This window comes from Myxine glutinosa, chromosome 4, assembly GCF_964187855.1.
Source record: "Myxine glutinosa chromosome 4, kmMyxGlut1.1, whole genome shotgun sequence".
Taxonomy (NCBI): Eukaryota; Metazoa; Chordata; class Myxini; order Myxiniformes; family Myxinidae; genus Myxine; species Myxine glutinosa.
Genome location: NC_136264.1, coordinates 64,480,444 through 64,495,933, shown reverse-complemented (window position 1 = coordinate 64,495,933; position 15,490 = coordinate 64,480,444). Strand labels below are relative to the sequence as shown.

General features: G+C 43.9%; 1 protein-coding gene across 2 annotated transcripts in view; it reads left to right on the top strand.

The window, feature by feature from the left end:
- LOC137424717 (glutamate dehydrogenase, mitochondrial) overlaps positions 1-15,490 on the top strand; it is a 64,609-nt gene that overhangs the window by 23,403 nt on the left and 25,716 nt on the right. For both annotated transcript variants that reach the window (XM_068112460.2, XM_068112459.2), the window contains exons 5-8: positions 1,119-1,213; positions 1,774-1,953; positions 3,012-3,149; positions 6,631-6,768. In XM_068112460.2, the coding sequence (XP_067968561.2) occupies positions 1,119-1,213; positions 1,774-1,953; positions 3,012-3,149; positions 6,631-6,768 (551 nt within the window). The remainder of the gene's footprint in view (positions 1-1,118; positions 1,214-1,773; positions 1,954-3,011; positions 3,150-6,630; positions 6,769-15,490) is intronic.

Sequence of the window (15,490 nt, the reverse complement as noted above, 5' to 3'; positions counted from 1 at the left end):
AAAACCCTGCTTTTTTCTGGAGGAGTGCCCAGCATGACTGTTAGAAGGGAAGGAATGGAAGAGAAATTTGTACCAGATAGGCCTGACCAGCTCCCACCAGGCTTTGGTGGTTGATTATATGCGGGAGGATTTGGTCCACGAGTGAACTTTGTTTGGTTCGGGCTCTTCGTAGGATAGAGGCTCAATGGTTCAGAGCTGTGTGGAGAGCCTGCGGGTTACCATGAGTAGAGTTTGGCTCTGGGAAGAGAATGCAAGTTTTATTTATTGTGATTGCCTCACTGCACATCATCAGTTTGAGGAGGTTGCCCACACAAGAAGAACCTTTGAGAAGACACTGTGTGCCATGGGGGTCGGGTTGATGGACAGAAAGGTGGGATGGGATGAACGTGTGAAGAGGAATTGATTAGTTGTAAAATAAATGAAAGGAACAGTCATTGTTCATTGCTGATGTGATTTTGGACCAGTCCCTTTTTTTTTTTTTTGTGTACAATATCGAGGCTTGTGTAAGAGCTAACATTAATCACATAAAAACAAACTGACACATAGAACATATAATAAAGGGAGTGGGAGACAAGATGGGGAGAGGGAGGGAAGCACACAAGTACAACAGTAGGCAACGGACATCGGGAGATCTGTGGGAGGGAGAAGGCATGGGAATGGGGGGTGGGGTGGGAGAGGTAGGAGAGGTATAAAACATAACCTCTATCCACCTTTGGTGGTGGAGGTAATAAAATGAAAAGACCAGACAATTCCAGATGGTATTCTCATCTTTTAAAGTAGATGTATTTGAGTTAAGAGTTTCTTGATGTTCCAGTTTGATCTGTTTTTTTTCTATTAACTTTGTCATTGGCACAAAAGGTGGTTTGTGATGTTTCTTTAAGTTGTCTTTCTTCTTTCTTGCTTATCAACTGGAAACCCCTCGTGCAATGAGCAGCAACATATTTTCTCGAATATAATTGGAGTTTATTGTGAGGCTTAGAAGCAATATATGACATGTTTGGATGTGCATGTATTGCAAAATGACTTGTGAACATGTTTTGCCTAATTCCGTACCCAAGGATGACTGTGCATATGATTATGTTGCTCTACTGTGCGTGTCTAACTCGTGTGTATTTCAGGCCCCGGGATAGATGTTCCAGCACCGGACATGGGTACAGGGGAAAGGGAAATGTCCTGGATTGCGGATACCTTTGCCAACACTATGGGTCATATGGTAAGGGCTAGGGGGGGAGCAAGGGAGCGTTTGTTAAAAGTTTACATCCTTTATGATATGATATGGTACAACCGACCTCACAGGTTGAAGTAAGGCATCATGATCAGTGTATTTATTTGCAAACAACCTTTTATTTATGTTTATAGGATTAGTATATAAAACTATCAATGCGAGTCATTCATTGGATTTCTGACAAATGGAGAACACTTAAATAAGAGCCGTGATCAACCATGGTCTTCCATCGTCTACCTGATCATGGTTTATAAGTTACCTTTCTTATGTACTGCAATTGTACCTCCACTGTAAAATGGTGGTGCAACATCGGGTGGCAGAGGTTGGATTTGTCTACAAAGAGGGAAAAATGTATCCATTTTTAATTGTGTTTCTCAATGAAGATCTGTATCAAATCTACTTTCATAATGCAGATGTTCATATTTATTTTAAACATTACTGGATGGGATAATAAAAAAGTGAATGTTGAGCTTTGCCTACGTGTGCAACTTTTCAAATGCAAGTGGATCTTGAGAATAAATACGTGAATCCTGTTTTCCTCCTTTAAGGATATACATGCGCATGCATGTGTTACCGGCAAGCCTATCACACAAGGTGGCATCCACGGGCGAATCTCCGCGACGGGTCGTGGAATTTTTCACGGAATCGAGAACTTTATCAACGAGGCAACGTACATGGGTACAATTGGTTTAACCCCAGGATTTGGGGATAAAACCTTCATTATACAGGTATGAAAAACAATTTACCACATCTACCATTTATGATTGAAACACTTCTTGAAAAGTTGTATGCTTCATGAAAGATTTTTTTTTTCTACACACGATTTACATCCCGTACAAAATCATGATCTTTTCTACACACGTTAAACCACCACACACCCCTCCCAAAATTCTGCTTATGTTATCCGTATTGTCCACCCCTTGCGTTCTCCCTTACCACTCATCGTTACCTGCATCCCTTGGTTGTCCTTCTCCATCTTGTTCCTCCCTCCACCCTGCTGTTGGCGTTTCCCCTTTTTCCTGTTGTTCCCTTTATGTTGTCCTTGCTCTGATATGAGCCTCAGTTTTCTAAGCATTTCTCTTGCAGATATGATATATATATTTAGCCTGGTGTTGGCTGAGCGGTTAGGGTGCCGGCTTGGGATCCTAGGATCCTGGGTTTGAATCCCGATTGTTCGCTAATTTAACACCAGGGGGGTTGACTCAGCCTGTCATCCTTCCGAGGTCGGCAAATTGAGTACCAGCTTGCTGGGATGAATGATCACGGTGTGTACCCCAATTTAGAATAGGTACACCGTATCCCTGCGCATCGTAAGAGGCGACTAAGGGTTGGCGTCAGGAAGGGCATCCGGCCATAAAAACATTGCCTCAAAAAGGGAACCATGATTGTCATGGGGCCCGCAAGGCTAACCCCTGCTCTGGCGGGGAAAATGGCCTTAAAACGATCATTCATTCATTCATTCATATGATATATATATTTGCACACAATTGGCTGCCTTTTAACAAAGAAAAATGATAACTTCTCAGAGGAAGTTTGTTTTTTTCCATGCCATATGACTCACTTCTGTCTGCAATTCCTTATTGGCTCTTGCAAGCTAATTTTATACGTCCTCAGATTGTAGATGAAACAAGGGCGACTGTAGTTTATACAGACGCCTACTTGAATAGATGTCTGCCTTTTGGTCTATAGTCGAAAGGGGTGTTCTACCATTTTGGTGGTGTATCATAATTATACTCACTCTATTTCTTTTTCCTCGTACCTAAACCATAATTTCTTATTCCTGCAGGGTTTTGGCAATGTGGGGTTACACACGATGCGTTACCTACATCGCTTTGGAGCACGTTGTGTCGGTGTTGGTGAGATTGACGGAGCGATTTACAATGAAGAGGGTATAGATCCAAAGGAGCTGGAGGATTACAAACTGGTACTGCCCCACTGGCTATGCTCAACCTGGTGTCTTTTCATTTCCTGTTACAGTCAAGTTAACATTTGAGACGTTTCTGATATTGTGCTTGTGTTTTGCCCTCTACTTTTATGCCATGTGATGTGCAGGTGTGTTAGCTCATGTTGGCAGGCTGACATAATAATCGGGATTAATTTCTGGGAAAACCATGAAACTGGACAAAGTATAAATTTTTATTTATTTATTTCCCTATGCCAATTTTGCAGTCTCGCATTGGATGCAATAGTCCTGTATTTCCGTTTTCCCACCAGTCTTCGTAAGTGAGTGTTTTACATCAACTGAAAATGTCAATATTGGCTGCGTTTACTGCAGTGTAAGCACATTAAGTAGGTGGCATCAAGAAACTGGTGAACTTGAATGCATTTGCAAAAACAAAATGTATGTCACATGTTGCAAAATACATAGGTTTTTTAACATTCCTGAAAAGTATGGCAATAATATTCCAAAACTTCATTTATATGAAAAACTAGAACAATGCGACTGTGTCGCCAATATGCCTCCGCATAGTCCCTCAACGGGTAGATGCCATCACTCTGCATATGTATGAGTGGGGGATCACGTTTGTGAAGTTTCGTGTTGATTGGATAAGGTTCGTTTTTCTGTCCAATATGGCTGCCAAACACGTGACCTATGACATCATTTTCAAACTATGCAACAGTGCTGTTCGATGGTATCTGTAAAATTTGGCATCGATAGGGTGAGCGGTTTCAGATTTATCATTTAATACTTTCCTTCAATCCAATATGGCTGCCAAACCATGTGACCTATGATGTCATAAATTTAATATTTCAATACAAATCGGTCATAGATTATGTGCATGTTATTTCACATTTTTAGGATAAGGAATTCGATTAAAACATTTTTGGCTGGTATACCACTTCACCTATGATGTCACCATAATTATCATGCTTTTGTTCCCCCATTGGGAATACTTGACAATGTGGCAAGTTTCAAATTTTTCCATTCAGCGGTTTCCGAGAAATACTTTTTTAATTTGCTTTTAAGCCAAGATTGCTGCCATACCACATGACCTACAATCACATGAAAAAGTAAGTACACCCCATGTAAAGTTTTGACTTTTTCAACATATTTCAACATATAGCTATTTGATCTTCATTTCAACAATATTGATAGATAAAGGTGATATAATATAACAAATATCATGAAACATTTACATTTTTAGTCCATTGTATAATTTAAATAAACATAAATACAAATTTCGCATGTGGAAAAAGTAAGTACACCCCGACATTTATCACTACGAATACCTAAAATTAGAATCAGGTGCACCAGTTCAGGGGCAAATGATTAGAACATCGTCAGATAGGATCTTGGAGGAACCTGTCTTATTTAAACCTCAGACATTAAGTTTGGTTTGCTCTTTGTTGTTGAAGTGTGCGGCGTCACCATGCCCAGATAAAAAGAGCTCTCTGAGGCCTTCAGAAAGAAGGTTATAGATGCCTACGAGTATGGGAAGGGATTTTAAAAGATCCAAACAATTTGAAATCAATCAATCGACTGTCTGGAAGATCATCTACAAGTGGCGAAGATTCCAAACAACTGCCAACTTGTTGAGGCCATGCCGCCCCAGCAAGTTCAGCCCGAGAGCAGACCGCAAGATGCTGAAAAGTCTCGAAGAACCCCAGAATATCATCATGGGACCTACAGGTAGCTCTTGCCACTGCTGATGTCAAAGTGCACGAGTCTACCGTTAGAAAGAGGCTGTACAAATTTGATCTACATGGGAGGTGTGCCAGGAGGAAACCTTTGCTGTCCAGAAAGAACATCAGGGCAAGATTAAAGTTTGCCAATGAACACCGAGGCAAAGACCAGCACTTCTGGAACAATGTGCTCTGGAAAGAAGCGTCAAAGGTAGAGCTATTTGGCCACAGTACCAGATGACATGTTTGGCGAAAACCAAAGACAGCATTTGACCACAAGAGCCTGATACCAACTGTAAAGCATGGCGGTTGAAATATTATGGTTTGGGGCAGCTTTGCTGCATCAGGGCCTGGGCAGCTCACATCATAGAATCCACTATGAATTCTTCATTGTACCAGAGGGTGCTTGAGGATAATGTGCGGCCACCTGTCGGAAAGTTGAAGCTCAACCGAAGCAACATGACAATGACCCTAAACATACCAGTAAATCCACCAACAAATGGCTGAAAAGAAAGAAATGGAGTGTTCTGGAATGGCCAAGTCAAAGCCCGGATCTAAATCCCATTGAGATGTTGTGGGGGGGTTTGAAACGAGCTGTGCATGCAAGAAACCCCTCAAACATCGCAGAGCTGAAAGAATTCTGCATGGAGGAGTGGGCAAACAAATTCTCCCAGTCGATGTCAAAGACTGGTAGACAGTTATAAGAAACGCCTACTTGAGGTTGTTTCTGCCAAAGGGGGCAATACCACCTATTAGAGCCAAGGGTGTACTTACTTTTTCCAAATGCGAAATTTGCATTTATGTTTATTTAAATTATACAATGGACTAAAAATGTAAATGTTTCATGATATTTGTTATATTATATCACCTTTATCTATCAATATTGTTGAAATGAAGATCAAATAGCTGTATGTTGAAATATGTTGAAAAAGTCAAATATTTACATGGGGTGTACTTGCTTTTTCACGTGACTATGACCACATTTATCATATAAACATTCTGCATGGGTGTCATTCCTACCCTGAAAGGTTCGTCTCAATTGGACATGGTTGCTGAGAAAAACGAGGTTTAGCCCTGACGTACAGACGGACGGACAGACAACCCGAAAATATGCCCCCGGCGACTTTGTCGGCATAGGCATAATAATTAATGGATGTCCACAGTCTTTTTCCTGTCTAAAAAATTTATTACAACAGGACTTTGAGGACAACCTGTAATTATCACACTGAACAATATCTGATGCTGCACGGTATATGATGTCATTCCATGGTATACAATGCTTTGGCTTGAGGTGTGATAATAATGTGTTCCCTCGTAAGGAACGTGTAGTTTCAGAATGCAAGAGGGGTCTGTTCGGCTCCAACAAGCCTGTGCAATGGTAGCCAACTTGTAGTTTGTCTGTGCGCTATCCTTTTAAATTCAGAGCATCATTGAAGGAAGCAGCACGTACCATTTTCAAGTGTTTCGTATGAGTGGGCCGGGGTTTGGATTCTCCAAACCATTATTCCATGTTCAGTAAATGCTATTCTTTGTCGACAATGCCCAGTTGGCATTAACTTGGAAATGTGCCCTTTCGAGGACACGCACTCAATGTGTAATGTACATCATCTAAGGTTTATAAGTTAAAAAGGTCTTTTTCCAGCTTTTGTAGTTTTTCTGACATTGAACAGAGCTTGCTGAAGTGCAAAAAACTTGTGCAGGTTCAATGACATTTATATTTCTCTTTGCTTCCTCCTTTGCATTTGTAGCATTAAAATTCTTATTTTTGTTTTCTATGGCAGCAAAATCGCACAATAGTGGGCTTCCCTGGTGCTCGAGCTTACTTGGATCCCATACTTGAGGCACCATGTGACATACTGGTGCCAGCTGCTGGGGAGAAACAACTGACATTGAGCAATGCTCACAAGATCCAGGCAAAGGTATTGTCACATAGACAGCAACCTCCCCACAATACGCAACCACAATGGAGGTGATTACTGTTGCACCCTGAAGCTGTTGCTGTTTTGCTTTGGACAATGCCGAGCGAGTGGGTCACGTTGGCCTATGATCCAGCGGGGTCTGTTACTGCTTTGGTTATTAAACAGGATTACAAAAAATGTAATCCTTCTGGGAAGCCAAATTAACCCAATTGTTGGCACGACAATATGGCGTCAATATGAGGCAAACACTTTCTTAAAAAATAAATTATTCAGAACAGACATGACTGAGTCCCAATATACATACTAAAACAAAAAAAGAGGAAAAGCACCACAAAAAACTCCCTTGGTGCAAAACGACACACACACACACTCACTCACACTCACTCACACACACTCTCACACTCACTCACACACTCTCACACACTCTCACACACTCTCACACACTCTCACACACTCTTACACACTCACAACCGAATCCAATTTGTAAACCAGAGAAGTTATCCGGAACCCACATAAAAATAAAAAATTCCAAACAAGGTGTGACTGGAAGATGTCACACATGAAACCGAAACAGTAACAAATACAGCCACAGCTAATGAGTTTATAGAACACGATACCCCACACCGTGTTAAGTAAATGGAGAAGGGCCTTGCCATTCATGTGGGTTCATTCCTGAAAATTATTGTAAACTGCAAATCCACAAACTTAGGGGTAATGGGGAAAACAGGGTTAGGGGCTTCAACTTTAAAATTGTCCAAACTGTACCCTTAATGAACATGTTTGTGTATTGTTTTTTTTATTTTGCTAATTATTTTCATGAATGAAAGAGTTATTAAGAACATAAAATAAAGTATTATTATTATTTCGCATGCATCCTGAGGCTGCTGGTTACATCATTGCTGGGAGCCCCGTTTCCAGTGAGATGGTACTCATTTTGGTGACCTCGGAAGGATGACAGGCTGAGTCAACCCACCTGGTATTATTTAGCAGCACAACCAGGAGCTCAAACTTGAGACTTTAAGATATTAAGCCAGCCACCTTAACCGATAAACCAACAACAGGCTTATTTTCCTGTATTAAGAACATAAATAAAGGTTATTTTCTTGAATTATTAAGACGAGTGAGGTACCCATACTACGCATGGGTGGGAAGCCAGAAGCAAACAGACAATGCAGAAACAGTGAATCTTAAAGCATGAAACCAATAAATTCCACATTCCTGTAGCACCTTCAGTCGCACGTCAGACATGGACAGCAAGTTCGTGAAGGACTTCCATGAAAAACGTACCCGTTCGCAAACAAACGGGTACCTTTGTTATTTACCCAGTCGATGGCGCATCTGCATATGGCGATATTTTTTTCATATGGATATATTTTTTTCAAACCCCTTTATAGCAGCTTTTGAAGAAATATTTAGAAAGATGAATTGGGAAGAAAAAGGAATAAATATTCACAGAAAAAGTTAATCACTTAAAATTTCTTCATCTCTCGGTTTTGTTTGCTGCTGTGGTGCTGCCATTGTTATGTTTTGTGTACTCCTTATATGTCCTTCTAGAGGGTTCTGTTTCAGACGCTCATATAAAAGGACACGGAGCCGTTAGTAGTTCAAGCAATCCATGTTCCGCGTCCGGCACTCCCGGCCCGGAGGTGACTCCGGAAGTACATGTGCACAGTACACTGGGCGGTGTTATCAACACAAGCTAACACCTGTAACATCTCCCTTTTTTAACATTACTAATATCATGTGATGCAATCTATTCTACCAAAATTTCGAAAAGAGATGTAAACTGGTAACACAACATAACAATATTCTGGCTAAATTATAACATAGGATTATGCCAGGAGCTGAACATTTCCACCAATCAATGACATCGAATCAATAACTAAATGTCCTTGCTGTTACTTGTAACAGTTCACAGATCAAGTCTGTTTGGGGCTTTTGACAGTCTTCCACTGCGGGAGAAAACAGGGCTCTGGTGTGAGAGAGGCTCTTTGACCATCGCTGGTGTTGAGGGTGTGCTGCAGGTCCTCCCTGCTGGTGTGCTCACTCTCACCAAATTCTTCTTAGCATTGCAGCCCTCAGGCTCAATGGCAGTTTTGTCTTCACTTTGCACATCCGGTCTTGTGATGCTCTGGTTGTGCCTTTCCTCCGCTAGCAAATCCGAGGGCTGTCCATAACAGGGAGGTGGTGCTGACTCAGCTACTCTCAGGTCCACGCGATTGCGGCGATACAGGGCACCCACCACATCCACGAGATAGGAGCGTGGGGCAACCTGTTGCACGCAGGTTCCTATTTTCCAGCGACCAGTTCGGTCTCCAGGCAGGGGTTTCATACGGATGCACTCACCAACTTTTAGTTCAGGTAAGTCTCTGGCTGACCTGTCATAGCCGAGCTTGGATATCTGCTTTTTTTGACGCAGTTTCTCCAAAACACCTGGCACCACACAAGGCTCGAGCAACTTGTTGGTCACAGGTAAAGGTGTTTTCAGCCTTCTTGACATCAAGCGCTGCGCTGGGCTGCTGTCCATGCCCTCAGTTGGTGTGTTCCTCCACTGGAGTATGGCCTTCCAGGGGTCATTGCCATCACATGTAGCTTTCTTGCACAGGTTCTTTACGATTTTGACGGCAGACTCAGCTTTGCCATTGGCCTTTGGGTGTCGTGGAGAGGATGTGAGATGCTCGAATTCCCATTCGATGGTAAAGAGTCTGAATTGCTCGCCTGCAAATTGAGGCCCATTGTCAGAGATTACACGGTCCGGTTGACCGTGACGTGCGAATTGTGCCTTGCATCGCCGGATTGTTGTCTCAGCAGACAGGTCTGGGAGCAGCTCAATTTCCCAGAAGTCAGAATAGTGATCGACCATCAGGAGGAAGTCTTTCCCAATGTACTTGAATAAGTCCATGCTGATGATCTGCCAGGGCCGTGTGGGCAACTCGTGCGATATCATCGTCTCCTTTTGCTGCTCATGTGCATATTCATTGCACACGGAACATTTACTGACAAAGTCTTTGATCTCTGCTTGCATGTTTGGCCAGAAGAGAGTATCGTGTGCTTGCCTGTAGCATGCTTCCCCTCCAATGTGGCTGGAGTGGATTCGTGCCAGCATCTCTGGGCGCAAAGACTTCGGTATGATAACTCTCTGACCTTTGAACAGCACACCATTCTGCACACTGATTTCATCTCTGCATAGCCAATAATCTCTAACAGCAAGAGATGTCTCTCTCTGGTCAGGCCACCCGGCCAAGACAACAGCTTTTAGTGCTTGCAGGTATTTGTCTCTGTATGTATGCTGTCTGATCTGGAGCAGGCGTCGATCAGTGACGTTCAGGTAATCTGCCTGATTGATCTGCTCCACATCATACTGCTCCTGCTGCATACTACAAACTGTGTGTCGCTCATGTTCCACATTGGAAGTACTGACCGCTGCTGTTGCCCTGCTGAGCATGTCGCTGATATACATTTTAGGCCCAGGCTTGTACACAACCCTGAGGCTGTAGTTCTGGAGTGTGAGCAGCATGCTCTGGAGTCGCTTAGGTGCGCTTAGGAGAGGCTTGCTGAAAATGGCAATGAGCGGCTTGTGATCAGTCTCTGCCGTGATCACTTCCCGGCCATACAGATAGTGATGGAAGCGTTGACAGGCAAACACTATGCTCAGGCATTCTTTTTCGATTTGTGCATAGTTTTGTTCCGTCAGCGTTAGCGCCCTTGGTGCAAATGCAACCGGTTGTCCCTCTTGCATGAGACAGCACCCCAGTCCATTTTGGCTTGTCACTTTGTATAGTGACTGGCTTTGAGATGTCATAGTACCTTAATACAGGCATCATGGTGACCAGGCGCTTTATTTCCTGCACTGCAGCATCGTGTTTCGGTAGCCAATGCCATATCGCACCCTTGTCCAGCAGTCTCCTCAATGGCTCACAAACCTCAGAAAGGTGTGGCATGAATTTGGCAAGGTAGGTCACAAAGCCAATGAAACGCTGGACCGCCTTCCCATCTGTTGGGTGTGACATTTCCAGAATGGCTCTTACCTTGTCAGGATCAGCCGTCAGGCCATTTGAAGACAGTACATGTCCATGGAAACGGACCTTTGCTACCTTGAATTGCAGCTTCTTCAGGCCAAGTCTTACTTTAATGTGCCTGCAGCGGTCCATCAGCGCCAGTAACTTTGCATCATGGTCATTATCTGCCTCGTCATCTGTATCCCCGCAGCCACCAATGAGGATGTCATCTGCAATGGGCTCTACTCCATCTAGCCCAGCCAATAGCTCATGCTGCTTGTGTTGGTACACCTCTGGTGCTACGGAGACTCCAAAAGGCAGTTTGAGCCACGGTTTCCTGCCCCAGGGAGTCCAAAATGTTGTCATGTAACTGCTCTTCTCGTCTAGCTTGCATTGTAAAAAGGCATCACGTGCATCTATGAGTGTGAATACCCGTGCCTTTGGTAATTTGTATAAGACATCTTCAAGTGTTGGCATGAGGTAGTGAGATCTTCGCAGTGCTTGGTTCAAAAACTTTGGATCTATGCAAATTCTCAGCTTCTCAGGCTTTTTTACTATGACCATGTTACTTATCCAGTCTGTCGGATCGGTCACAGTGGTAATGTGCCCATCTGCCTCATGTCTGTCCAGCTGTGCCTTCACGGCGGACTTCATGGCCACGGGTACATTGCGTGGGGAGCACTGGACTGGACGGATTTTGGCGTCCAGTTCAAAATGTATTTCTCCTGGAACTGACTCTATTGGCCCATTGAAAACATCGTTGTACATGCTTATGAGCTGTTGTTTGGTCAAAGGCCTAGTCAGGTGGTGCTCCATTTTGTGCAGTTCAGCAGGGACAGTGAAGTGCATCAGTCCCAAGTGCTCACATGTGGAGCCTGACAACAGGGGTTTCTGACTGACCTCCACAATTTCAAACTCAAGCTTGTGTGTTCGTCCACATATTACACACTTTGTTTTGAAAAGTCCCAGTGACTTCAACAACTCGCCAGAATACAACTTCAGTCTCGTGTTACTTGGTAAGAGTCGCGCTTTCGGTGCGAGATTCATCTTGTCTTTACGGCTCATTACGTTGCACGTTGCCCCAGAGTCAAGCTGGCATTGCTGTAACTTGGTATGCAGTTGTAGTGTGATGAACCATTTTTTCCCTCTCGACCTCAAAGCACCGATGCACTCGCTTGTGTAAATGAAATTGCCACTGTTATCATCTTCCTCTTCAGATTCAGTATTTTCCACCTTGTGCAGCTGCCCTGCTGCGGGCCTTCTCGTGCTCTTAAAGCATACTTTGGCAAAGTGATTAGCCGTGCCACATAACCTGCATGCCTTACCATAGGCTGGACAGTGTTCTCGTCCTCGTCTGTGTGCATTGCCACAGTATTTACATGTGGCCCGGTCGTCTGTCGACATGCTGGGAGGGTGGTCGTTTTGCCTTGTTGCTTTTGGAGGGCCGGTCCTGCTGCACTGTTGCCTCGTTGTGACATTGACACTGTCGATCAGTGGCTTTTCCTGCTCCATTGTTTTCATCCGCATGTCCATGAGCTCCGCTGCCCGGCATGTCTCGATGGCTGTGTTTAGGGTTAAATCCCGTTCCCTCAGGAGGCGACGGCATGTACTCTCATTAGCAATGCCGAGAACGATTTTGTCTCTAATCAACTCGTCCTTCAATAAGCCATATTCACAAGATGCCGCTTTCTCTCTGAGACGCGTAACAAAATTGTCAATCGATTCTCCCTCTTCTTGCTTACAGCTGCCGAACACGTATCGTTCAAAAATCACGTTTATTGCCGGCTTGAAGTACGTCTCCAACGCAATTAGTATGGCCAACACGTCTTTCTCCTGCTCGGCTGAGAGATTCAAGTTGTGCTTATAAACATGACGACATTCGCTGCCCATCACCATTCTCAGAGTTGCCGCTTGCACTTCCTCTGGCTTCTCATTCAGACCGGTTGCGAGTAGATAATCCTCAAATTCAGCTCTAAAATTGTCCCAATTACTGCTCCAGTCACCACTCATTTTCATCGTGTCCGGGGGTGGAATGTTGGCAGCCATGTTGATCAAGGCCTATGCCCGAGGCGTTTCAGCACAGCACGTTGCGGCGGGAGGTCACAGTTATTCACTCACTTTTGTACACGCGGTGGTGCTTGAAGGAGTCCGTTATGGGGTAACTTGCATCAAGCCACTTCTGTCACCATGTTTCAGACGCTCGTATAAAAGGACACGGAGCCGTTAGTAGTTCAAGCAATCCATGTTCCGCGTCCGGCACTCCCGGCCCGGAGGTGACTCCGGAAGTACATGTGCACAGTACACTGGGCGGTGTTATCAACACAAGCTAACACCTGTAACAGGTTCCGTAGAATAATAAATGTTACCGTTGGAACCGCTGCATGAAGCTTCCTTTCCTTCTTCTTCTTCCATCCAAGAAAGAAGGCTTTTAGAACGGATACCTTATGATTAAACAGACACAAATTTTGTTCCAAGTAAATCGATTATTTGCTTTACAACAAATAAATCGATCATTCTATTTCCAATGGTACCATTTTTATTATTACTAGGGCATGCCCGTACGTGGGTGCCCGTTCCTTGCCAAAAAAAAAAAAAAACGCTACCCGTACGCTCTACCCCGCCCGTACGCCCGTAAACAAAAAAAACAACGCTCTTCGCTTCCGCCCTTCGCTCTGACTGAATTGGGAGAAATAATGCGCATAAGAAATCGAGAAATTATTATTTTCTCCGGAAGAAATCGAATTACGAACCGTAATGGCGCACGCGCTCGCCTCGGCTCGCTCTCACATCGGCCACGCCTACGCAACGCGTTCTGTGATTGGCTGCCGGAAGTGCAGTCTTCACTGTCCGGAAGGTCGCAAATCGCAGTTACGATGAATCGCAAATTAGTTATAATTAGTTTTAAAACATAGTTTAACGGCAACATAGTTTTCCAACGTGAAATAAATGAATACGCTCTCAAATGTGCCGTCCGAGGCAGAGTCTGTTCGCCACGTTCGGCACACGTGATAGCTCGCTGCTCTCTGATTGGTTGAATCGTTTTTTGGACATAGCTCGGTAACTACTTGTCCCGATTAATATGAAACCTTGAAAAGGCACATCCTCGGGTCCCCAGCAATATACCTGGCAAGTTTAAAGTATATCGGACCCGTGGTTGTCGAGAAACAGCGGTCACAGACATACATACATACATACATACATACATACATACATACATACATACATACATACATACATAGATTACTGGAATTATAGATAGATGTCATCGCATCTCGATTCTCAAAAAGATGAACTTATAAAATGGGTCGTGGTGTCCAGATGTCAGTCCGTCCGTCCGTTAACTTTTTACTATTTTTGCTACTCCTTCCTTGTCACCTGGTTGATTGTCCTGAAACTTCACACATGATTACAATACAGTATCCTGCACAATTGTTCAGGCCCTGAACTTTTGATCCCTACTCGTCTCTTATTTACCAACCAATTGCTCTGAAACCCGAAACAGCCCTTCTACTCGATGGCCCACACAATCGCTCAGACTTCGATTTTTTTGACTTTGTATCATAGGGGCTCCCAGGGGGAGTGGAAGTTACCACCTGAAACTTCAGATTCCTACTCGTCCCTTATTTACCAACCGATTGCTCTGAAACCCAACACAGCTCTTCTACTTGATGGTCTGCAGGATCACTGTCTTCGATTTTTTTTTTCTTCATATTTTTCGATTTGGATTATTGGGACTCCCAGGGGAGATTCCCCCAAATCATCAGAGGTGTGAACTACAATCTCAAGAGATGACCATCAGCCCACTGACCCTTCAGAGACAGGGGGAACCCTTCAGAATGAAGCGTTACATGGACGGCCGTTTCCCTTTTTAGTAATAGATAAAAGGTCCAGTGCAATCTCCACCGATCTGGGCTTTATGGCAGAGTGGCTGGACGGAAGCCTCTCCTCAGTGAAAGACACATGAAAGCCCGCTTGGAGTTTGCAAAACAGCACCTAAAGGATTCAGACTGTGAGAAACAAGATTCTGTGGTCTGATGAAACCAAGATTGAACTGTTTGGCTTCCGTCTGGCCACTCTGCCATAAAGCCCAGATCGGTGGAGTGTTGCAGTGATGGTTGTCCTTCTGGAAGTTTCTCCCATCTCCACACAGGATCTCTGGAGCTCAGCCAGAGTGACCATCGGGTTTTTGGTCACCTCTCTTACCAAGGCCCTTCTCCCCCGATTGCTCAGTTTGGCCGGGCGGCCAGCTCTAGGAAGAGACCTGGTTGTTCCAAACTTCTTCCATTTAAGAATTATGGAGGCCACTGTGCTCTTGGGAACCTTCAATGCAGCAGAAATTTTTTGTAGTCTTCCCCAGATCTGTTCCTCGACAAAATCCTGTCTCTGAGCTCTGCAGGCAGTTCCTTCGACGTCATGGCTTGGTTTTTGCTCTGATATTCATTGTCAGCTGTGAGACCTTATATAGACAGGTGTGTGCCTTTCCAAATCATGTCCAATCAACTGAATTAACCACAGGTGGACTCCATTCAAGGTGTAGAAACATCTCAAATATTATCAAGAGAAATGGGAGGCACCTGAGCTGAATTTCAAGTGTCATAGCAAAGGGTATGAATACTTATGTCAATGTGATATTTCAGTTATTTCTTCTTAATAAATTTGCAAAACTTTCTAAAATCCTGTTTTCTCTTTGTCATTATGGGGTATTGAGTGGAGATTGATGAAGG